We start from the raw sequence: 27,282 nt of genomic DNA on the forward strand, positions 1-27,282 counted from the left end.
AGGCATCACCTTGGAATAATCATAATCTTAAAATAGCTATACTACCTCTGGTGATGCCAAAGTGGGCATTTCTCATTTGTTATTTTAACTGGAAATACTCTATAACTTAGAAAAATTTCTGCCTTAATTTTTTTAAGCCATCATCCCAGCATCCTTTACTGCCCAGCCTTCTTTTATCTTTTTTTCAGAAACACAGCATTAGATTTTTACCCATCTGTAATTAGTTACAGCGGTATTTTATCAGAACTGTGGAATTCCTTAAAATGGAGACAGCAGTGGCCTGCATTTAGTTAGTCATGAGTGTTTATGGGTGTACAATATATTTGATCATATATGCAGTGACATAATATCAGGTGTCATAAGGCCTTTAGATTTGTAATCCCTACCAGTTCACTGAAACATAAACAATTAACTTGGTCACTGGTATATATTAAATACTCCCTCATAGCACTTAGAGTTTTCTCTTTGGTAACAATAGAGAATGAGATAACATTGTTGGAGATTGGCAGTCTGAAGCAGAAACCTGAGGAATTGACTTTTCACTGGGATATAAAAACACAGTTCACACAAAAAGAGACGAAAACAGAGATAAGGCTTTAAGAAACTATGTTATAGGTTAGGTAAGAGAAATTCTGTTTAGAACATCCTTGGGCTGACAAAGCCATTTAAACCCACATTGACTGGATCCTTAGACATATAAGGGCATTGGTCCCTAACTATCACAAAGAAAGGGAAGGCATTTAGTGGGTATAATGAATGCCTCAAATATAAGCTGCAGTTGTGTACATATGTGAATGTGTCACATTCAGAATAAATTATTGCATTTTCTCATAATGACATTATGGTACCTATATATATGCTGTGCTGAAATTGTTTTAGCTTTTTTACAATAAAACTATTTTTCCCGGTAGGAAGACAAGATAAAAATATAAAAATAAACACATTATTTTTTGGTAATATGTCCTGGTTTTGTTTCCAAGTATATAATCAACATGACTCAAGTTGAATTAGGGTTTGAAAGGCTAAGTATCTGTTCCAACAAAATTTTAATGACTTAAACATCCTGTTAAGTCCTTATGCAAGACTACAACTGAAGGCTTCCAAGAAAAAAATATACTGACGGTGTCTAACTTGTTATTTGATTGAATGTGATACTTTTTGTGGCTTTCTACTTTTATCCTCTCTTAGACTATAGGTTTAAAGAGGGCATAAATAATAGTCCTCTAACCTGTTTTCTAGTACACGCTACTCAACTGTAATAAAAAATGGATCTCCCTTTGTTTATTTCTCCAAAGAACCAGAAGCTAGTGTGAGCAGAGTATAGTTAATGAAGGCAATTATGCACAAATGGGTCATCATTTGAAGTAGTTTAAATAAATTATTACATCAATATTTGTAATACACAAATTATAAATTTTCTGAATATTCTCTGAAGTGTCATTAATTACTTTGAATGACATATTTAGTGTATTAAGGAAAATAATCTGACCTTAAGTTGTTCTTCCAAAGCAGCAGTTGCATGGTCTCCACTTGATTCATCAACTACCACAACCATGTGAGTGAGAGAATTGACCCTGACTTGTTCCTGTTCTAGGTCTTCTTGAAGCACCTGAAAGATAAAAATTTTTTAAAAAGACATTAAAATAGTAGTGTCCTGATCTGTATTCCAGAAACATTTCTTCCTAAATGTGTGTGATTTATTTCTGTCATGTTTTGGTTAATGCAATTTTTTTATTAAAGTCAAACCATTATAAGCAAATGTTCTGCTATAACGCTCTACTAAATTTGCACATTTCTACTGTCAATTGAACTTGAAAATATATAGAAAGAGTATCTGTTGAAAATAGTACCGTTTGATATTCTGACCCTTATTCCACCTCCTCTCACTTTTTCAGGGACTTCTCTCCTAAAATTATCCGCTGTCTCTTCAATGTCTCCTTCTCTTCTGAAGTTTTACATTTTCAACTAAAACAGAACACTGTCTTGAGCCAACAAGCCCCTCCTGCTCCTGCCTTATTATGTGTTCTTTGCTGAAAAATATTTTGTTGTTTTCTATAGTTAGTCTTTCTTCTCCCTTACCCTACTATTCTCTTTGGCCACTATCCCACTGAAACATCTCTTGTAAAGGTTGCCATCAACCTCCACATTTCCAGTTAAATAGGTATTTTTTATATCATCTTACCTGACATTGCAATTACTAACCTAATTACCAACTCCTTTATTTTTGACACCCTCTTCTCTTGATCTTCATGTACTACCCTCTCCTGATTACCTTCCCACTTCGTTAAGCATTGCTTTTAAGCTCATTTGCTGGTTCCTTCTCCTCTGCTCAACTATAAATCAGATGTCATTCCTCTGTATAAAAACCAATACAACCCCATCACACTAAGAGGAAAAAATCCAAATCCTTTACCTGAAATTCTTACACGATCTACCACCTGCCTACTTCTCTAGTCTAACTGCATACCATTCTTGCCCTCTGACACGATGTTTCGGCTATACTTATCTTCTCTTTTCTCCACAATGTGTCAAGCTGTTTGTTCTGCCTGAATTGATCTTCCTCCATATCTTTAAATAATCTCTCCTTCTCATCATTCACGACTCAGCTTAAGTCACCTCCAGAGAGGGTTTTCATGAAGATGCTATCTAAGTTTGCTTCTTACTCTCTATTTCTATAACTTTTTTACTATAACATTTTCATTCTCAGTATTTTCTTTTGTATTAGGTTAGTCATTTGTTGTTGTCTCTACTTACTAGACTATAAGATCCACTAGCAGAGAGGTTCTCTGTCCTTCTCACTGCATATTCCAAACAACTAAAGATCAATAAACTATTGTTGAATGAAGGGTGCCACCTGGAGGGGTGATGGCAATATGCACAGATGAGTTTGGTCCTTTCTGAGTGCATAAAGATTACAATCTAATAGGAGGAGTTAGATTTTTAAAATCATAATTATACTACTAAGCACATATAACCACAAAAAAGTATTCCAATCTCTTAAAAATTATACTATACAATATTTTTGTGAAGATATACAGATGTAAACAGAGGAATAAATAGAGGGTAAACACAGGAGAAGTAAACAGAAGAGGATGCTCTAGAACCGAGGTATCCTGCCTAGGGCCTCCAGTTCTGTCAGGACCTTATCACACTATATTAATAATTTTTGGGAAGTCTCTGAATGAGTATGCCAAGCTTCTAGTCATCTAGTTTGCTTCTTAGAATACTGTATTGTCCAATGAAAGAATGGAGAAGCAAGTTTATAACAAAGCCTGTTGCCTTCTGGAAAACCTGCAGTTCCGACTTGTGAAACAATGATACTTGGCACCTATCCAAGTAACTCTCAGTTACTCAAACCCTATGGCACATGTAAGAGAACTCATTATGATTGGCTGCATCACAAACTCAAATGCTTTAGTATTTTTACCCTAGAACTTTTATTTTTCAAGTCTCAACATCTTAGAGAACTATAAAATGACTTAGTTTTACTTCCTCTCTCTAGATTTTTACACTACACTTTCAAGTGAAGCAATTTAGAACAAAATGATTATGCATCTATTCTGTGTGTGGACTCCATACTGCCTATCATGCCTTTGACATTCCAGAGCTTACACTGGTTAATAAAAACTCTTTCTGCCATGAGGCCAAAAATAGAAGCATTAACATTCAGAGTTGTCCTTGAAAGTCATGTTGAATCTATGTTTTCTGACTTATATAAGCTAAGAGTGGGAACATTCAGATGTGTCAGCCAGGAATTTTAAAAATAGTTATTAAATTAATACTGTGGTTGCCGATGTATCATAAATTGATATCTTTAATTTGGACAATTATTTTTTTCCTGTCATTCAAGTGTGAGAACACATATAATCACATATACTAAAAACAACTATGAAATAATGCTATCCTGTTCACATTTATACATGTAAGTTGTAATATATTTTAGTAAAGGGACTTGAGAAAAATCATTGTTCGATCCATGAAGTGCTTATTGTCAAACTGATTGAATCTTTCTAAAGAATATGTGATCAAATGTACCACTTACTTTCTCCAGTACTTAGATTTCTAATTTGTTTTGCTCATTCATTTGTTCTGTAATCAGAAATTATACTCTTGCCATGCTGATCAACTGTTTACATTGTATGCTTTTGCAGAAGTGCTAACACAATGAACCACTAAAGCTAGTTGTGAGCTGACAGCTTTAAAATCAAACAAAATAACTATTTGGATTTATAGTGAATAGAGGGAAATAAAAGAACATGGGAAAGTCCACAGTGGCTGAAAATCTTGAAGAGTGCATGGTGTAGATTAACATAAATTGTACCTGTTTTAAGCTATGTCCAACATCTCTTTTCTCTTCTATAATTTTGTAAATTATGTATCTTCTTTTACTCTTAATCAGAGATTAAAACATAAAGTTACAATGACCTTTCTGAGCATACTCAATAGCTGAAAGACAAAAGCTATTGCAGCATTATAATCATATTCCCTATTTTCCCAGACCTCGACTCTGAAAATAAATATTAATGAATACCACAGTTACTAGCCAATCGCAATATCAAGAGAAGACAAAAGACCATGAAATATCCAATGTAGAAAGTTCATTTTTTTAAAAGTTGATTCTTAGAAGTAGTAAAACTGCCACATACAAAAAGATGGACTTAAAAAGTTAAATTTTTCTGCCAATCTATGTATCTACGAATAATCGTGTTGACCACTGGTATAAAGTACACCTTCCTGCTCCCCTCTTCGAGAAAACATAGATTCTCAAGACTACTCTTTTTTAAAACAGATTAAAGTTTTGTAAAGCTATTTTAAAATTAATTTTAATAAAATATTTATTTCTTATAGATTTGAAATTCTCAAAGCTGGATTTATACAATGGAGATCTATGGTTGATTTTCTAATTAACCCTGAAATACGAGCTAAATTACTCTACATACTGATGTATCCCCAGAGAACTATGCTATAATTTTTGCCTATTAGAAAATATATTCAAATTAAAATGTTTTAATATATGATTGTTAAAGTATGTTTATCTTTATTAAAAACATATCAATTATTTACATATTCACAAACATACATATGTATTAGGTATTTTATTATGTATTTCTTGTCATTATTTTTATTAAATGAATGCATTTGTTACATTTACCAGATTTTTTTAAAAGTCTGCCATGTGCTTAATTAAATTTCTATACCATTATTAGATAGATACAAATGTCAGCAATGTTTGTTTCCTAATGTCAATGATCTTTTTTTCCTGTATGACAAGAGAAAAGGCCAAAAGTGAATTTTAACATTAAAAATGCTTAGATTTGAAAAACTTAAAATTTTGTTATACCTCTGTAAATAATTCTATTTCTTATAAAGTACTCTCAAAGAGCCTGACCAAATTTGTTATTCCCTTACTACATAGTCACAATTTTATGATTTAAATATGACTTTTCTTCTACATCCTTTGAATGACATCAGTGGTACCATATTCTTCTTGCTCTGACCCATGCCAAGTTGGTTTTCAAAAACTGTCTTAGAACAATCACTAGAGAAATAGTCATTTCCGACTTATGCTATTTTGCCCTTTCTTAGCACACATGTGGAATAATGCATGGAAAATAAAGGCATGGAAATATACAAGGCTAAGAAAGTATTGGATTAAATGTCTAGAGGTGAAGAGCAGCAATTAATAGAAAGGTAGAGTAAAAGAAAACAAAAACAAGGTTGGGTCCCCTGCAAGCTTCATAGGAGGGTATTTGGTATTTCCCTTCACCACAGTATATGCTCAGCAACATGGAACAAGAAAGAGCAGTGATTGCCTATGTGCACAGTTTATTTTATTACTCCACTTCAATGTTTAATCAACAGGAAATTGCCAACACGCAGGTCACACACACACACACACACACACACACACACACACACACACACACACGAGAAAGTGAAGGTTCCTGTGGCCGGGATCCTCACCTGGCTCTGGTCGGCTAGCTCATTACACACGTGTGGGCAACACGTTGTTATTGACTCTATATAAAGAGCTCTGCCAAGTGCTCCGGGCTGCACCACTGTAGGGCTGCAGTAGAGCAGAGACTGGAGTGGTGGCAACACTGAGGACAGAGACTGAGATGGCTGGGGGTGCAGAGAGGCCCAGAGGCAGAGACCAGCTATGGCAGGCAAACTTATTCTGAGTGGATGGGACTCTGGTGATTGACCTGCCACTGTGGGAATTAAGTTGGATATAAACCATTTCACCCCAAGAACGTCCCACTGTCATTTTTTCAGTCTCATTGAAACCATAGTGAACTTGTCCAGGGCTGAAACCCATTGGCAAGACACACACACACACACACACACACACACGCACACGCGCACACGTGCGCGCGCACACACACACACACACACACCTAAAAACAACAGTCTGTGGGTTCTGCATGGATTCTGAAGCCATCTAGTGCCTGAAACATATCACTTTAAATTAATATAATTAGAAATATGTTTAATAAAATACTTAGCTTAAGTAATTTGTAGTTTTTTTTAGCTTACCCAAATAAATGTACACAGAAGGAAAGACCAATGAGAACAAAGCTTGTATCAAATATGACACTTGTAAAAATCCTTAAGAAACCAGAAAAGTTTCTATGAATGGGATAAATCCAACATTTACTAAAGTAATATCCTGGAAAATACATCTCAGGAACAAAAAGAATCCTTACATACTAATTAACAATTGACTAATGCAGCACATCCAGATGTGAATTGATTTTATTTTCAAATAAAAGTGTCCTGGCCAAATCAAGAAGTTTTCAGATTTCTTAGGAAATGATGGGGAGGTAGGTAATTTATTCTTCTCTTCACCTTTTCTCTTATCGCCACTCTTACTCTTTCTTTCCATCACCTCTGCTCTGGGCTAGGTTCTATATCCCCTGCTTCCCTGAATGAAATTATCTGAAAATGACTTGCCATTTTCTTTTCAGACCAATATTCACTTGCTAAGACTGACTGGTTACAGTACTGTCTAGTTCTCCATGACGATCTATTTATGGTATGTAATTCTGTTGTAAATTTGCTGAATATTTTAAATAAGCTTCCTCAACAGAAGAGCTTTTATTTTGATATCTACTTAAATATGATTGTATAATTATATTAGTCTTTATATCAGAATCCACTGTTTTTATCTTTTTGTCAGAAAGAAGTGTTTACATTTCTTCTAACTCCTAATCTACCAAAGGGGGGCCTGAAAGACCATTTCAGTGAAGATACTTGAAAGATCTTAAAAGCACCTAATGCTTCCCCAATTGCAGGAAGGAGGCTCAGTAAACACAAAAAAGTGTTTCAAAAACAGAGTTGACAATGTGCCCCTACATCTTTCAGAATACAAATAGAGAAGGACATAATATGCGTGACAGACTGACAAAAAAAGTTCACATTTAAAGGTGTTGGATCTGAACTTAGTTTTCCTGGGTTTGATTCCTGGAAGCATTGCTAAACAGCTATGTGACCTTGAGGAAGTTTCAACCATACCAAGCCTTAGCTTTCTAATTTTCAAAACTGGTATAATAAGAGCACCTATTTCTTTAAGTGGATAGTGGACTGAATAAGCTGTAATTGGTTAGCACCTCATCTGGCACACAGTATGAACTTAATAAATGTAAACAGCTAGTTAGTTCTAAAACCTTATATTTGGGCATATTCACAACAAAACTTTAAACCACACTGCTATAACCCAACATTCACCAAATTCACCCACATCTAATCCATGCTGTGCACCATGCTGTAATAGATATCTTGAGTACAGAAAGGGAATGTGGTTTTGGAAATCCAAGAAAAGAAAGGCTGAAGGAACAACATAGTGCTACGATCTAGAGAAATACATAATGAATTTTAAATCCTTAAATTAGACTTTAGCTTCCAAATTATTTACATGACATTAACAACAGTAGCTTCAAACTAATCTAGGGGTCCCATACATTGCTGAAGAATTAGCATGGTGAGAGGAGCTACTTTACGGAATTAGGAGGACAGATGCCAGTCACTAAATAATAGCCCTGAATTCTCCCGCCTTTCCTCCTCCCTCTGCAATCTATGCATGATACATACATCCGTACATCTTGCATATAGCTACACCACTGAAATTAGAAATCAGATATACTGAACACCAAGAAAACCTAATAAATGATTACAACTGCCTTTAGCCTCACAATAATTATTGATAAAGAACAGAAGAAGATTATGGGGAGAGGTGTTTGTGGTGGAAGGTTTCAGGTGCAGCACAGAGGAATTAAATGCATTGAATGGCTAATAGTATGTAGATGTATATTTAATTCTACTGATTTTCGTTCTGCTCAACATTACTGCCATTCTTGTTAGAAGCCTATTTTCTTCTATATTCTCTTTCTACCCCTTGTGCCCTAATTTTAAACAAAGAGCTACAGGATTAATGTTTAAAAATCATATCCTTGAGCATTCTACTTCTGAGCATTGCATACACTAATGTGCTATTTGCCCATTGTTTACTCTGAGTTTGAGGACTTCATACACAGTCTCTGTGTCTCTTCCATCTAGATTATCCCCAAGCTTAGGAAACTGAATGCCACACCTTCCCTGATTTCTTCACTACTTTCCCCATTTGTTCTAGCCTCTAAGATCATTACTGGAGTCAGCCTCACTGGAATCTCAGAATTGAGGGAAACCGTCTGGATTCAAAGGCAAACAGGTCAAGATGAAAAGCCCAAATCTACCAATTACTACTTAAGTACCTTGGGCAACTCCTTAACCTCTCTGAACAATTTATTTATCTTCAAACTGGGGATTTAAATTTCTCCAGGACAGGTTTAGTGCTAGAATTAAATGAGTAATACATAAGAATCAACTACCACAGTGCTTAGAATTGGTAGGCAGTGAGGAAATGCTCATTTTCTTCTATTTCTGACATTATCACCACATCATTTCATTCTCGGACTAAGATCCATGGAAATAGCCCCTCTGAGTATCAGTATTTGTTCTCAAATCCTTGCTAATCATAGCACATACCTTTTAATTAATAAACATTCTCAGTGTGCTGAAATGACAGAACATCATGCAAAAATACCTGATTTAGTTGTTTTCTCATTCTCACTAATTTTGACCTGGATCTTTAATTGTTAATGGAATATAAAATGATATGCAGTATAAATTATCTCTGAAGTGTAGTTCTATTGAATAATAGAGAACTACCAGTTGTACTACTAGAAATCATTCTGTTAATAACACAAATATGAAACATACAATTATAGTATATGGTAGTTAACAATTTTATATTCCTTAGTAACACAGTGCTATATTAAATCTTATTTTTAACATGAGATTAGATTTATAGTCATACATTTTGTTATACATGAATATATTTTTCAAGAAAAGTTACTTTCTTAAAATTCACATTATATTTCTTGTGGCTGTCTAGTAAAGAATTTTCCCCTAAAATGCATTCTAAAATGTTTTATACATATAAATAATTCAATTGTATTATTAATGTTGCACTGCCTATTCAAGGGAGCTGAAATTAACTTTTCTTTGTTAAGGAAAATAGATAATTTACATGAGACTAACTCAGAAGCCAGAGATAGAGTCCTCTATTTCCTTTTTTTTTACCCTTCTCAGAGGCCAGAAATTTCTAATAAAGAAGCATTACAGGGAGGCAGAGCCAAGATGGCGGCATGAGTAGGGCAGCGGAAATCTCCTCCCAAAACCACATATATTTATGAAAATATAACAAAGACAACTTTTCCTACAACAGAGACCAGAAGACACAGGACAACATCCAGACCACATCCACACCTGCGAGAATCCAGCAACTCGCGAAGAGGGTAAGATACAAGCCCCGGATGGGTGGGACCCGAGCGCCCCTCCCCCCAGCTCCTGGCGGGTGGAGAGGAGTCAGCAGGGAGGGAGAAGGAGCCCAGGACTGATGAACACCCAGCCCCAGCCATCCGGAACAGAGCACAGACACAGTGCATGTGGGGTGTCCTGGATACTAGGGAAACAGGACAGTAAGACCTGTGAGTGGGTCGCTGAGGCCGCTGCCCTAGGAACAAAGAAAAGTGAGTGCTTTTTGGAAGTCTTAAAGGGACAGGGAACCCACTGCCGACGGAAGCATCCTGGGACACTTAGTCCAGCAGCAGGGAATCGGAGGAACTATGGGCACTCTAACACCCTGGGCAGCAGGGAGCAAGGAGGACCCTCAAGGAGATAAATAGCCTCCCAGCCGTTCCCCCCCACAACCAGGCTCCACCATATCGGAGCAGCAGCCCGAGCCAGGCCATGCCCACAGCGACAGTGGAGATAAACTCCATAACAGCAAGGCAGGAATCAGAATCCCTGTCTGCATGCAGCTGCCCAGCACAAGCCACTAGAGGTTGCTGTTCTCCCAGGAGAGGAAGGCCACAAACCAAAACAAGAAGGATAGTTCTTCCAGCTGTCACACGTGCCAGCTATGCAAACTATCTCTATCACCATGAAAAGGCAAAATTTAAGGCAGACCAAGATAACAGATTCAACACCTGAGAAGGAGACAGACCTAACCAGTATTCCTGAAAAGGAATTCAAAATAAAACTCATAAACATGCTGACGGAGATGAAGAGAAATATACAAGATCTAAGGGATGAAGTCCAGAGGGAGATTACAGATGCCTGGAGAGAGATTACAGATGTCCAGAAGGAGATTACAGAAGTGAAACAAACTCTGGAAGGATTTATAAGCAGAACGGATAAGATCCAAGAGGCCATTGATGGAATAGAAACCAGAGAACAGGAACGCATAGCAGCTGACATAGAGAGAGATAAAAGGATCTCCAGGAATGAAACAATATTAAGAGAACTGTGTGACCAATTCAAAAGGAACAATATCCATATTATAGGGGTACCAGAAGAAGAAGAGAGAGAAAAAGGGATAGAAAGTGTCTTTGAAGAAATAATTGCTGAAAACTTCCTCAAACTGGGGAAGGAAATAATTGAACAGACCATGGAAATACACAGAACTCCCAACAGAAAGGACCCAAGGAAAATAACACCAAGACACATAATAATTAAAATGGCAAAGATCAAGGACAAGGAAAGAGTTTTAAAGGCAGCTAGAGAGAAAAAGGTCACCTATAAAGGAAAACCCATCAGGCTATCATTAGACTTCTCAACAGAAACCTTAAAGGCCAGAAGAGAATGGGATGATATATTTAATGCAATGAAACAGAAGGGCCTTGAACCAAGAATATTGTATCCAGCACGATTATCATTTAAATATGATGGAGGGATTAAACAATTCCCAGATAAGCAAAAGTTGAGGGAATTTGCCTCCCAAAAACCACATCCACAGGACATCTTACAGGGACTGCTCTGGATGGGACCACTCCTAAAAAGAGCACAGAACAAAACACACAACATGTGAAGAATGGAGGAGGAGGAATAAGAAGGGAGAGAAGAAAAGAATTTCCAGACAGTGTATATAACAGCTCAATAAGCAAGCTAAGTTAGGCAGTAAGATACTAAAGAGGCTAACCTTGAACCTTTGGTAACCACGAATTTAAAGCCTGCAATGGCAATATGTACATATCTTTCAATAGTCACCCTAAATGTAAATGGACTGAATGCACCAATCAAAAGACACAGAGTAATAGAATAGATAAAAACGCAAGACCCATCTATATGCTGCTTACAGGAGACTCACCTCAAACCCAAAGACATACACAGACTAAAAGTCAAGGGATGAAAAAACATATTTCAGGCAAACAAAAGAGAGAAGAAAGCAGGGGTTACAGTACTAATATCAGACAAAATAGACTTCAAAACAAAGAAAGTAACAAGAGATAAAGAAGGACACTACATAATGATAAAGGGCTCAGTCCAACAAGAGGATATAACCATTATAAACATATATGCACCCAACACAGGAGCACCAGCATATCTGAAACAAATACTAACAGAACTAAAGGGGAAAATAGACTGCAATGCATTCATTTTAGGAGATTTCAACACGCCAATCACCCCAAAGGATAGATACACTGGGCAGAAAATAAGTAAGGACATGGAGGCACTGAACAACACAGTAGAACAGATGGACCTAATAGACATCTACAGAACTCTACATCCAAAAACAACAGGATATACATTCTTCTCAAGTGTACGTGGAACATTCTCCAGAATAGAACACATACTAGCCCACAAAAAGAGCCTCAGTAAATTCCAAAAGATTGAAATTCTACCAACCAACTTTTCAGACCACAAAGGTATAAAACTAGAAATAAATTCTACAAAGAAAACAAAAAGGCTCAGAAACACATGGAGGCTTAACAACATGCTACTAAACAATCAATGGATCAATGAACAAATTAAAATAAGGATCAAGGAATATATGGAAACAAATGACAACAACAACACAAAGCCCCAACTTCTGTGGGATGCAGCGAAAGCAGTCTTAAGAGGAAAGTATATAGTGATCCAGGCACGCTTGAAGAAGGAAGAACAATCCCAAATGAATAGTCTAACATCACAATTATCGAAACTGGAAAAAGAAGAACAAATGAGGCCTAAGGTCAGCAGCAGGAAGGACATAATAAAGATGAGAGAAGAAATAAACAAAATTGAGAAGAATAAAAAATGGAAAAAATCAATTAAACCAAGAGATGGTTCTTTGAGAAAATAAACAAAATAGATAAGCCTCTAGCCAAACTTATTAAGAGAAAAAGAGGATCAACACACATCAGAAATGAGAATGAAAAAATCACAACAGACTCCACAGAAATAGAAAGAATTATTAAAGACTACTATGAAAACCTATATGCTAACAAGCTGGAAATCCTAGAAGAAATGGACAACTTCCTAGAAAAATACAACCTTCCAAGACTGACCAAGGAAGAAACACAAAAGTTAAACAAACCAATTATGAGCAAAGAAATTAAAACGGTAATCAAACAGCTACCCAAGAACAAAATCCCCAAGCCAGATGCATTTCCTCAGAATTTTATCAGACACACAGAGAAGACATAATACCCATTCTCCTTAAAGTTTTCCAAAAAATAGAAGAGGAGGGAATACTCCCAAACTCATTCAATGAAGCCAACATCACCCTAATACCAAAACCAGGCAAAGACCCCACCAAAAAAGAAAAGTACAGAACAATATCCCTGATGAATGTAGATGCAAAAATACTCAATAAAATATTAGCAAACTTAATTCAAAAATATATCAAAAGGATCATATACCATGATGACCAAGTGGGATTCATCCCAGGGATGCAAGGATAGTACAACATTCGAAAATCCATCAACATCATCCACCACATCAAAAAAAAGAAGGACGAACACCACATGATCATCTCCATACATGCTGAAAAAGCATTTGATTTTATCATGAATTCAACACTCATTCATGATAAAAACTCTCAGCAAAATGGGTATAGACGGCAAGTAACTCAACATAATAAAGGCCATATATGATAAACCCACAGCCGACATCATATTGAACAGTGAGAAGCTGAAAGCTTTTCCTCTGAGATTGGGAACAAGACAGGGATGCCCACTCTCCCCACTGTTATTTAACATAATACTGGAGGTCCTAGCCATGGCAATCAGACAAAACAAAGAAATACAAGGAATCCAGATTGGTAAAGAAGAAGTTGAACTGTCAGTACTTGCAGATGACATGATATTGTACATAAAAAATCCTTAAGACTCCACTCCAAAACTACTAGAACTTATATTGGAATACAGAAAAGTTGCAGGATACAAAATTAACACACAGAAATCTGTGGCTTTCCTATACACTAACAATGAACCAATAGAAAGAGAAGTCAGGAAAACAACTCCATTCACCATTGCATCAAAAAGAATAAAATACCTAGGAATAAACCTAACCAAAGAAGTGAAAGACCTATACCCTGAAAACTATAGTCACTCTTAAGAGAAATTAAAGGGGACACTAACAAATGGGAACTCATCCCATGCTCATGGCTAGGTAGAATTAATATTGTCAAAATGGCCATCCTGCCCAAAGCAATATACAGATTTGATGCAATCCCTATCAAATTACCAGAAGCATTCTTCAACAAACTGGAACAAATAGTTAAAAAATTCATATAGAAACACCAAAGACCCTGAATAGCCAAAGCAATCCTGAGAAAGAAGAATAAAGTGGGGGGGGGGAGGAATCTCACTCCCCAACTTTAAGCTCTACTACAAAGCCATAGTAATCAAGACAATTTGTTACTGGCACAAGAACACAGCCACAGACCAGTGGAACAGATTAGAGACTCCAGACATTGACCCAAACATTTATGGTCAATTAATATTTGATAATGGAGCAATGGACATACAATAGGGAAATGACAGTCTCTTCAACAGATGGTGCTGGCAAAATTGGACAGCTACATATAAGAGAATGAAACTGGCCCATTGTCTAACCCCATACACAAAAGTAAATTTGAAATGGATCAAAGACCTGAATGTAAGTCATGAAACCATAAAACTCTTAATAAAAAACATAGGCAAAAATCTCTTAGACATAAACATGAGTGACCTCTTCTTGAACATATCTCCCCAGGCAAGGAAAACAATAGCAAAAATGAACAAGTTGGACTCTACTGAGCTGAAAAGCTTCTGTAAAGCAAAAGACACCATCAATAGAACAAAAAGGTACCCTACAGTTGGGAGAATATATTTGTAAATGACAGATCCAATAAAGGCTTGGCATCCAAAATATATAAAGAGCTCACCCACCTCAACAAACAAAAGACAAATAATCCAATTAAAAAATGGGCAGAGGAGCTGAACAGACAGTTCTCCCAAAAAAGAAATTCAGATGGCCAACAGACACATGGAAAGATGCTCCACATCACTAATTATCAGAGAAATGCAAATTAAAACCACAATGAGGTATCACCTCACACCAGTAAAGATGGCTACCATCCAAAAGACAAACAACAACAAATGTTGGCGAGGTTGTGGAGAAAGGGGAAGCCTCCTACACTACTGGTGGGAATGTAAATTAGTTCAACTATTGTGAAAAGCAGTATGGAGGTTCCTCAAAATGCTCAAAATAGACTTACCATTTGACCCAGGAATTCCACTCCTAGGAATTTACCCTAAGAATGCAGCACTCCAGTTTGAAAAAGACAGATGCACCCCTATGTTTATTGCAGCACTACTTACAACAGCCAAGAATTGTAAGCAACCTAAGTGTCCATCAGTTGATGAATGGATAAAGAAGATGTGGTACATATACACAATGGAATATTATTCAGTCATAAGAGGAAAACAAATCCTACCATTTGCAACAACATGGATGGAGCTAGAGGGTATTATGCTCAGTGAAATAAGCCAAGCGGAGAAAGAGAAATAATAAATGATTTCACTCATCTGTGGAGTATAAGTACAAAGGAAAAACTGAAGGAACAAAACAGCAGCAGAATCACAGAACCCAAGAATGGACTAACAGGTACCAAAGGGAAAGGGACTGGGGAGGATGGGTGTGTAGGGAGGGATAAGGGGGGGTGGAAGATAAGGGGTATTGTGATTAGCATGCATAATGCGGGGGGTGGGAGAAATGCGAGGGCTGGGCAACACAGAGAAGACAAGTAGTGATTCTACAACACTTTGCTGTGATGATGGACAGTGACTGTAATGGGGTTTTTAGGGGGGACTTGGTATAGCGGAGAGCCTAGTAAACATAATAATCTTCATGTAATTGTAGATTAATGATAACAAAAAAAAGAGAAAGAAAAGGGGGATTACTCCCCTATAGGATAAAACTATCTGTAAATGAATGAGTAATGCATGCTTTACATATCCTTAATTTTGATCTTTTAAAGGGTGTCAGATGATCAGTTATGGAAGTACATTTTTCTGATAATATTCCTTTCTCTTAAAAAAAAAAAGCACTTCCAGTGTGGTGATTTCCAATAGATTCTTCAGAAAGGTATAAAGGTCATATCAAAGTGTGGCAAAGGGTTTGTTTGTGTTTATACAGAGGATCAAAGCCTAATTTGGCTACACAGAAAACAAATTAAGATACAATATGAAGAAGAACTTCCAACATCAACATCCTCTGGAAGAGTCATTCCAGAAGATGATCATCAAAAAACTACAACAATGATCCTGGCGCTGTTGCAGTTGTTGCTGCATTCATCCCACCGGTTCCTGGACTTGCCATTGGAATGAAGAAGGAGATAGCTAAGCTGGCCTGTGCATACAGTAAAACAACAAATTTGACTGGATCTGTACTGTCGGAACTCAACCAAGAATTAGGAGAAGTGCAAGTTGCAGCGTTCCAAAATCGTGCAACTATAGACTATCTACTGTTAAAAGAACATATGAGATGTGAACAGTTCCCAGGAATGTGTTTTTAATTTGTCTGATTTTTCTCAAACTATTCAAATTCAGTCAGACAATATCCATCACATCATTGATAAGTTTTTACAAATGCCTAGGGTGCCTATCTGGTTTTTTTGGTTTCACTGGATATGGCTGGTAATTGTAGGTCTGCTTTTGTTATGTAGCTGTATTCCTATTATGTTAATGTGTGTATGCAATTTAATTAGTAGTTTAAAACCTATACATGCTTATGTTACTCTACAAGAAGATACATCAAAGAAATAATCTTCCCATGTTTCCTTCTGTCTGCTACTTCTATAGCTTTTCTTCTTCCTTCCTAATTATAACCCTTTAGTAGAATTCATGCCTCATATCGAAATTACCGAGTATCATAATTCTTCTAAGTGGTAACGATACCTCAAGACAACTTCTGGGCATAGAAGCCACAGGGCATAAATATTCAAAGAAGTAAAAAGCTAACCTTTTCAAAGAATATTTCTTCTCTCTCACTTACCAACTTTACATTTCCCTGTATGGCCCTGGAAGATGACTGGTTAGCCAGAGACGGGTAAGATTCCTCATGGGAGGAACAACCTAAGACAGGCACAGTCACAGGGGGGCCATCAGGTGAGAAATTGGGGATCAACAGAGGTGAAGCTTAGAACCTCACCGCCCCCCCTGTTTTGAGAGAAATCTTCTGCATCCGTGGATATTTTGTTGCCCTTGTCTAGCTTGGATTAATACTTAGTCTATAGGCACAGACCTGATCATCTACATTTGCCCTCTTATAGCACTAAATTATGTTTTCTACCTTTATCTTGCATCTACCTACCACTTCACCATTTTATTAATAATAATAATGATAATAATAAGGGAGAAATGTGGCATTCACATATAAATCAAGTATAAAAATCAAACGAATCATATTTGACCTGATTGTAGTTCATGATGCGTGATCAAAACCAAAAGTTTCTGTGATATGACTGCCCTTGCACTGTTCACCATGTAAGAACTTATTCACTATGTAAGAACTTGTTCACCATGTAAGAACTTGTTCGTTATGCTTCAGAAGATTGGAGACTATTGAGAATTAGGCTTGGGGTTGATTAATGATTGTGCATTGAGTCCCCTATACAGAATTTTTTTGTTGTTAACAACCATTTGATCAATAAATATGAGAGATGCCCTCTCAAAAAAAAAAAAAGGAGCATTACAGGAGAAACTAAGTATAAAATATAAAGTGTCCCCAAGATGAGGGGGTCTTAGATAGTTATACTTCAGTACATGCAGTGATGCACTTTAAAACAAGGCTGTGACATTTTGAGCAAAATTAGTTGAGTCAGTACCCAGTGATTCCTAATTAACTAATTAGTAGTCTATTAGCTAGAATCACTTGATTTGTTAAAATAAGAATATGGGCATGGATTTCATTGATATTGTTAATATTTTGATGAAATTAACAGCATTGTCTCAAATGCAAAGTTATCCTTGGAATATGCTGCTTGTTTATAGTATGTTGATGGGAAATTAGCTTTCTTCTCAACTAGATTGAAAACTTTAAAATGGTATCATACATATACTGCTCTGTAGACTATGTGATGTCCTTTTCTACATTAATTTGCCACATCTTTATAGCAAAAGAATATTGTTACCACACACATCAATTTCATATGGACAGGAGTCATGTCTTATACATTCATAACAGTAAGATCATTCATATAATTCTGGGTATCAGGTATTATTCTAAGTATTTTCATGTAATTGTGTATTAAATATTTTTTATCTACTCTGTAAGACAGATACCATCATCATCCTGACTTCATACTTGGGAAAACTCAGGCAAAAAATGGTTAAGTAACTTGGGCAAAATCATTCAGCTCACAAGTGACAGAGCTAGGTTTTAATCCTAGTTTAGACAGTCTAGTTTCAGAATCTGAGTTATACTTCTTTTATAAGAGATGGTAATTTAGCTCAAATTAGTCTAAGATATAAATCCATCTCTTTTGTGTAACTCCACATGACAAAGCACATAAATAAAAAGAAACTCTTCTGTAAGTGTATGTGCATGCATGTATATTCAGTTGATTCCACGATTTATACAAAGCTTGCTTAAAAAAATCCTCTCAGGTTAGGTGCTACTATATGTTTTTACTTTTTGAAAGCAATTTAACAATGGGTCACCTTAGTGACAAATGCCAATCACAAAATAGTGTTTAACATGGAGTTGTGGTCATTAGTAGAAGGTTCAAGTTACTTTTATCTGCATGGCTTAGTTTCCCTGGGTAATATTGTTTTTCACTTTTTGCTCATGAATCTTTCCTCTCCGGAGATTCTCTCTTGGTACCTACTTGTCATAATACTGGGTATTAATATAGTCATAGGGTCTTCTCCCACTTGACAGAATGTATGTTTTTCTCCCAATGGTTCCTATTTCCTGGCCCTTAAAGTTCAAGTAAGTTCTACATGGAAACCAAAGAAAGAGACAGAACATCTATAGGCCTTGTCTCACTCCTTTTTTACTAAGAATCTGGGAAGAAAGGTTAATTTGTAAGCCCAGCTTAAAAGGGCCAACCAGATCCGATTTAGCCTAGGACTGGGGTCAGAAGGAAAAAAAAAGAGTCCTTATAATTTATATGAAGTTCAACCTAACTTACAAGGCCAGAGTTCTACACACAAATTTTAAAACAAAGTCTTATGATTACTGACAGTTTGCCTGGATGGTCCACTCTGCAAATCTTCCTCATGAATCCTGTGGTAGGCAGCCAGCTAAGGATTTGATCCCATTGAATGGTTTTCCTTTTTCATATAACCAAGGGTTACAGCCTTGATATCGGTGGATATATGCAAGCATGACTGCTGGTGGCATCTTCTATGATATTTACAGATATTGTGGTTAAAAACATTAGGATCTTTTAACAGGGAAACAGAGATAGAAGGAAAGGACAAAAGCTAGAAGTAGTGAGAAGGTACCAGAGATAGTATCTCCATGTAAATTGCTTTATAGATGTATTCCATCTTTCTATATGAGTTGTTTTCTTGTCCCTACTCACAATTTTTTATTGTTTTAAGATTTGTGGCTCTGTCAGCAAGGAAGCAATGATAAAGCCTCTGTGTGTGATAGTACTAGTCAGAATTATTTAAAGTATCTGCTCCAAATAACATTTACTGAGCATCAGTTATGTGCTATGTACTTGGCTAGGCATTGGAGAAACACATAAGAAGTCTATCAGGTTCTCTGGCTGTAGCACAATGTTTTTTTTCCTAATTACACTGTTTATCTTTACTGCCATAGCCATCAAACATTCATTAAGCACTATGGGACCAAAAGATAGAAAATGGAATGGAATTTTATAGCCTTAATAACTTTTTATAGCAGTAACTAATATACTTTTTATTGAAATATAGTTGATACACAATTTTATATTAGTTTCAGGTGTACAACATAGTTATTCAAGAATTATATACATTATGAAATGTTCACCATGATAAGTGTAGTTACCATCTGTCACTTTATAAAGTTAGTACAATATTATTGACTCTGCTCCCTATGCTGTATTTTTCATCCCTGTGACTTGTTTATTTTATAACTGATATTTTGTATGTCTTTATTGCATTCACCTGTTTTCCCCACCCCCCATCACCCCTCCGCTATAGCAACCCAGTTTTCTGTATTCATAAGTCTATTTGTTTTGTTTGCTCATTTTTTAAGATTCCACATATAAGTGAAATCATATAGTATTTGTCTTTCTCTGTCTGAATTAGTTTGCTTAGCATAATGCCCTCCATGCATGTTGTTGCAAATGCCAAGGTTTTGTTCTTTTTTATGGCTCAATAATATTCCATTATAAATATGTACCCCCCTTTCTTTATCCATTCATCTTTTGCTGAACACTTAGGTTCTTTTCCTAATATCTGAACCATTGCAAATAATGTTGGAGTAAACATAGGGGTGCAAATATATTTTTTAATTAGTGATTACAGAAGGCCAACAGACACATGAAAAGATGCTCAACATCACTAATCATTGGGGAAATGCTCATCAAAACCACAATGAGATGTCATGTCACAGCAGTCAGAATGGCTAAAATAAACAGTACAAGAAATAACAAGTGTTGGCAAAGATGGGAAAAAAAGGGAAGCTCCTACACTCTCGGTGGGAATATCAATTGGCGCAGCCATGTGGAGGTTCCTCAGAAAATTAAAAATACCATATGACCTACTAATTTCACTTCTGGGGATTTACCTGAAGAAAAAAAAATAACATGTACTTTTATTCTTGCCAAAGATGGAGGCAAGCTGACTAGTTCTAAAAATAGTACTTGATTTTATGGCATTCTTAGCCTTCAGAATCATACCTCTTATTCCCAATCACTGCATTACTCTTTTAGTATTGTCTATTTTTAAAAATCTGTCTTTGGCCTTCCAATTGCCCAGTAGCAGAATCTATTATTTTGAGCCTTGGCTCATTCCCTAAATCTGTTACCATTGGTTCCTTGTTGATTTCCAAAATGTTTCTTTTACCTGTTAATAATTTGCATTGATACTGGCTTCATTTCAGATCTGCATACTTCCTGCGATATCTTCTTAACATGTCATCTGGCCTCCTGCTTATCTGTGTTCTAATTTATCTTATAATATATATCTTAAAAATTAAGATAAATTTTCCTAAATCACTGTTCTCTGCAGTTTAATTTCTCATCAATAATAGCTTCCTGTTACCCACAGAGTAACTCTACATACCTGAGTCTTGAGTTCAAGACCCTCTGATCAGGCTGTAGCCCTATCACACCAACCATAGTGTAACACATTACCCAGGCAAGTGACATACCCTATATTTCCCCACCTCGTTTTCTTTGCCCCCCAAAATCACTGATTTTAATATTAACAAGCCACATGTCATATTCTGCCCTTTATAACTGTCAGCTGTTTTCTGTCTTTATCTGATATACTAGCCTGTGAGCTTCTTGAGGGAAATTCCATGTATAGTAGGTCTCTGTATTCTTCACAGCACCTGTTGTGCTTTAAAAAGTATTTATTCAGTAATGCAGAATAGAAAGCAATGGAATAAAATGAAATGTCAAATCCTTTAGCAGAATTATACTTAAACTGCCCCCATAACATGAACATCTAGATCATTTTAAAGGTCACCGGAAGAGGAGGTTTTATAATCATAGTAACCCAAATGTTTGAGATTAGCTAAGCTTCAAGGAAAGGATAGGTGACTGAGCTTCTAAGAGATCATTTAATTTGTACTATCAGTATGTAACAAAGAACATTCACTGAAGTCAAAATATAGTGCACATCTCACATTTATTTGCAATTTCAAATAACTTGTATGGCAAGGATTGTGTTAATGTTGTTATTAAACCAATGTAGCTAATAACAAAAGTCTAAGTCTCTTCAAAGAACTGGAAACTTTGCTAGTAAATTAAGCTTTAAACCTCATCTCAGCCCAACTGTGCTGTAAGACAAGATTCCTCAGTCTAATATTCTCCTTTTGATAAAAGGACCCTACAAAATAGCAAACATCTTTCCCATTAGTGAATCTTCAATCCAACAACAGACTTTTATTCCTCAATACTATTGTTACTTCTTCAAGGGGAAATCCTTTTATTCCTTATCAATTGCACTAAGAAAGTCTGTCTCTTAAGACAGAAAGAGCCAACCAGAATTTTTTCTGACCTGCTCCTTCACAAGGGGAATGATATTTGCAATTTATTCATTCCCAAGAGAATCTTTTTTGGGTAACTCAGATCTAAAGTAAACCTCAAAATTATCTTCCCAAAGAAATAAATATGAATAATGGTCTATTCCAAATTTTACAGCAAACTGAACTATTCCCAGCTACCCAGAGTTAAGAGTTTGACTAGATTTAATAGTAAGCACTAATACAGGATCAATTATTACACTTTGCCTAATTGAAAGATTCAGTAAACGTGACTTATATCCATGGCATTTCAACAGTGGTTACATTTTAGCCTGCCTTGTAATAAAATGCGGTTGAAATGAAGATAGTAAAAGATCCTAAAGATCCTTTCACAGAACATAGAGAAGCATATCTCTAATATTCCTGGTGAACTTGAAAGACTTGCAAATATTTAATTTTACTCTCCAACTGAGAAAGAGACCGCCAGAGCCATCTGAACTAAGCAGAATTTAAATAAATTCCCAGCAAAGAAAACCTGTATATTTTCTTTAATTTGGACACCTATAATCATAACTTGGGAAAATAAAGAGTAAGATTCAAGGATTTAATGTCTATCTATACAAAAAAGTTGTAAAAAGTAAATATTATGTTAGGTGGGAAGTGTGGTGGTACAGCAGGTTGGAATTGCTTTTTTGACTATTTCAATGTTACTGATATATATTGTTGTCAGAGGAAGAAATTTCCTTTCATTCTCTTACAATTCTTGGGAAGAAAAGATGTAAAATGAAATGATGACTATTTAAACAGGGCTTTAGTTTGAACTCAGGTACCTAAGGAAAGAACACTTATCTTCTGCTTTATAAAGCATGGCAAGACTAAAGAATCATTACCCCTTTTAGTGTATACTTTTAAGAAAATCTATGTTTCATATTTAAATAAATGCAATTCCTTTATAAATTGTTTGGTTTTGTTGAATCATTTTCTTCTTACCGTAATACTTCAAGTAACAAAAGTGTATTATCAATTGTCAGGCTGTCTCTTACTTATATGCTTTTCCCTTATCTTACTTTCTTTATATTTTTATTCATTCACTGATGGACACTTACATTGCTTCCATATATTGGCTACTGTAAATAGTGCTGTGATAAACAGGTGTGCATATGTCTTTTTGAATCTGAGAACTTCTATTCTTTGCATAAATTCCTAAGAGTGGGAAAACCAGGTCAAATGATATTTCTATTTTTATTTTTTTGAGGAACCCCCATATTGCTTTCCACAATGGTTGAACTAGCTTACATTCCCACCAGCCGTGTAGGAGGCTTCCCCTTTCTCTGCATCCTTGCCAGCATTTGTTGTTCCAAGTCTTTTTGATGTTGTCCATCCTAACTGGTGTGAGGTGATATCTCATTGTGTTTTTAATTTGCATTTCCCTGATAATTAGTGATGTGGAGCATCTTTTCATGTACCTGTTGGCCATCTGAATTTCTTCTATGGAGAAGTGTCTGTTCATATCCTCTGCCCATTTTTTAATTGGGTTAGTAGCTTTTACGGTGTTGAGGCATGTGAGCTATTTATATATTTTGGATGTTTACCCCTTGTCTGATATGTCATTTATAAATATATTCTCCCATACTGTAGGATGCCTTTTGGTTCTGCTGATGGTGTACTTTCTTCTACAAAGATTTTTAGCTTGATGTCGTCCCATTTGTTCATTTTTGATTTAGGTTCCCTTGCCCAAGGAGATGCATTCAGGAAAAAGTTGCACATGTTTACATTCAAGAGATTTTTGCCTGTGTTTTCTTCTGAGAGTTTTATGGTTTGATGATTTACGTTCAGATCTTTGAATGTACAGGGTTAGAAAATAATCCAGTTTCATTCTCTTACATGTAGCTGTACAGTTTTGCCAACAATAGTTGTTGAAGAGGTTGGCATTTCCCTATTGCATGTCCATGGCTCCTTTATAGTATTAATTGACCATATATGCTTGGATTTATATCTGGGCTCTCTAGTCTGTTCCACTGACCTATGGATCTGTTCTTGCACCAGTAACAAATTGTCTTGATTACTGTGGCTTTGTAGTAGAGCTTGAAGCTGGGGAGCATAATCACCCCATCTTTATTCTTCCTTCTCAGGATTGCTTTGGCTATTCGGGGTCCTTAGTGGCTCCATATGAATTTTAGAATTATTTGTTCCAGTTCATTGAACAATGCTGTTTGGTATTTTGATAGGGATTGCATTGAATCTGTAGATTGTTTTAGGCAGGATGGCCATTTTGACAATATTAATTCTTCCTATCCATGAGCAAAGGATGTGTTTAAATTTATTGGTATCTTCTTTAATTACTCTCATGAGTGTCTTGTAGTTTTCAGAGTGTAGGTCTTTCATTCTCTTGTTTAGGTTTATTCCTAGGTATTTTATTCTTTTTGATGCAATTGTGAATGGAATTGTTTTCCTGATTTCTTTCTGCTAGTTTATCATTAGTGTATAGGAATACAACAGATTTCTGTGTATTAATTTTGGATCCCACAACTTTGCTGAATTCAGATATTAGATCTAGTAGTTTTGGAGTGCATTGTTTAGGGCTTTTTATTTATGACATCATATCATCTGCAAACAATGACAGTTTAACTTCTTCTTTGCCAATCTGGATGCCTTTTATTTCTCTGTGTTGTCTGATTGCTGTGGCTAGGACCTCCAGAACTATGTTGAATACAAGTGGGGAGAGTGGGCATCCTTGCATTGTTTCTGGTATTAAAGGAAAAGGTTTCAGTTTTTCACTATTAAATATGATGTTGGCTGGGGGTTTGCCATATATGACATTTATTATGTTGAGGTACTTGCCCTCTATATCATTTTGTTGAGAGAGTTTTCATCATGAATGGATGTTGAGTTTTGTCTAATGCTTTTTCAGCATCTACGGAGATGATCATGTGGTTTTTGTCCTTCTTTATGTTGATGTGGTGGTGAAGTTGATGGATTTTTTAATATGTTTCCATCCTTGCATCCCTGGAATAAATTCTATTTGATCATGACGGGTAATCTTTTTGATGTATTTTTTAATTTGGTTTGATAATATTTTGTTTAGTATCTTTGCATCTATATTCATCAGGGACATTGGTTTGTAATTTTCTTCTTTTGTGGTGTCTTTGCCTGGTTTTGGTATTAGAGTGATGCTGGCTTCATACAATGAGTTTGGAAGTATTCCCTACTCTTCTATTTTGTGAAAAACTTTAAGGAGAATAGGTATTAGGTGTTCACTAAATGTTTGATAAAATTCAGTGGTGAAGCCATATGGTTCAGGTGTTTTGTTTTTAGGGAGTTTTTTGGTTACCAATTCAATTTTGTTTTGGTAATTGGTCTGTTAAGATTTTCTCTTTCTTTGTATCAGTCTTGGAAGGTTGTATTTTTCTAGAAAGTTGTCCATTCCTTCTAGGATATCCAGTTTGTTAGCATATATTTTTTCATAGTATTCTCTCATAAATCTTTGTATTTCTCTGGTTTCTGTAGTGATTTTTCCTTTCTCATTTATGATTCTGTTTATGTGTGTAGACTCTTCTTTTTGATAAGTCTGGCTAGGGGTTTATCTATTTTGTTAATTTTCTCAAACAACCAGCTCCTGCTTTCATTAATTCTTTCTATTGTTTTATTCTTATAAATTTTATTTATTTCTGCTCTGATTTTTATCATGTCCCACCTTCTACTGATTTGAGCCTCATTTCTTCTTCTTTTTCTAGTTTCCTTAATTGTGTGTTTAGACTGTTCATATGTGATTTTTCTTCTGTCCTGAGGTAGGCCTGTATTGCAATATACATCCCTCTTAGCACGGCCTTTGCTGTGTTCCACAGATTTTCTGGTGTTGAGTTATTGTTGTCATTTGTCTCCATATATTGCTTGATCTCTATTTTTGTTTGGTCATTGATCCATTGATTATTTAGGGGCATGTTGTTAAGCATCCATGTGTTTCTGGGCTTTTTCGTTCTCTTTGCATAATTTATTTTTAGTTTCATACCTTTGTGGTCTGAGGAGCTGGCTGGCCCAATTTCAATCTTTTTTAATTTACTGAGGATATTTTATTGGCCTAGTATATGATCCATTCTTAAAAATGTTCCATGTGCACTTGAGAAGAATGTGTATCCTACTGCTTTTGAGTAGAGTGTTCTGTAGATGTCAGTTAGGTCCATCTGTTCCATTGTGTTGTTCAGTTCTTCTGTCTCCTTACTTATTTTCTGTCTGCTGATCTGTCCTTTGGAGTGAGTGGGGTGCTGAAGTCTCCTAAAATGAATGCATTGCATTCTATTTCCCCTTTAATTCTGTATTTGTTGCACATATTTGGGTGCTTCTATGTGGGGTACATAGATATTTATAATGGTTAATGAATGCATTGCATTCTATTTCCCCTTTAATTCTGTATTTGTTGCACATATTTGGATGCTTCTATGTGGGGTACATAGATATTTATAATGGTTATATCCTCTTGTTGGACTGAGCCCTTTACTATTATATAATGTCCTTCTTTATTGCTTGTTACTTTCTTTGTTTTGAAGTCCATTTTATTTGATACAAGTATTGCAACTCCTGCTTTTTTCTCCTTATTGTTTCCGTGAAGTATCTTTTTCCATCCTTATGTCTTTGGGTTTAAAGTGAGTCTCTTGTAGGCAGCATATAGGTGGGTCTTTTTTTTTTTTATCCATTCAGTGACTCTATGCCTTTTGATTGGTGCATTCAGACCATTTACATTAAGGGTGATAATCAATTGCCTTTGCAGGCTTCAGATCTGTGGTTACCAAAGGTTTAAGGGTAACTTCCTTACTATCTGTCTAATTTAACTCACTTAATATACTATTACAAACACAATCTAAGGTTCTTTTTTTTCCCTCCTTTTTCTTCCTCCTCCATGCTTTACATTTTAGGTATCATATTCTGTACTCTTTGTCTATCCCCTGACTGACTTTGGGGATGGTCGATTTAATTTTACATCTTCTTAGTAATTAATTGTTCTACTTCCTTTACTATCATTTTATTTCTTCTGGTGATAGCTATTTACCCTTAGGAGCACTTCCATCTAGAAAAGTGCCTCTAAAATACACTGTAGAGATGGTTTGTGGGTGGTATATTCTCTCAGCTTTGGCTTATCTGGAAATTGATTAATCCCTTCTTCAAATTTAAGTGATAATCTTGCCAGGTAGAGTATTCTTGGTTTGAGGCCCTTCTGTTTCATTGCATTAAATATAGCACGTCACTCCCTTCTGACCTGTAAGTTTTCTGTTGAGAAATATGATGATAGCCTAATGGGTTTTTCTTTGTATA

The 27,282-nt window shown here is 35.9% G+C and overlaps 1 protein-coding gene across 10 annotated transcripts in view; it reads right to left on the minus strand.

The window, feature by feature from the left end:
- DMD (dystrophin) overlaps positions 1-27,282 on the minus strand; it is a 2,259,748-nt gene that overhangs the window by 1,487,989 nt on the left and 744,477 nt on the right. For all 10 annotated transcript variants that reach the window (XM_036992000.2, XM_036992004.2, XM_036992005.2 and 7 more), the window contains one exon: positions 1,490-1,609. In XM_036992000.2, coding sequence (XP_036847895.2) covers positions 1,490-1,609 — 120 coding nt within the window. The remainder of the gene's footprint in view (positions 1-1,489; positions 1,610-27,282) is intronic.

This window comes from Manis javanica, chromosome X (genome assembly GCF_040802235.1).
Source record: "Manis javanica isolate MJ-LG chromosome X, MJ_LKY, whole genome shotgun sequence".
Lineage (NCBI taxonomy): Eukaryota > Metazoa > Chordata > Mammalia > Pholidota > Manidae > Manis > Manis javanica.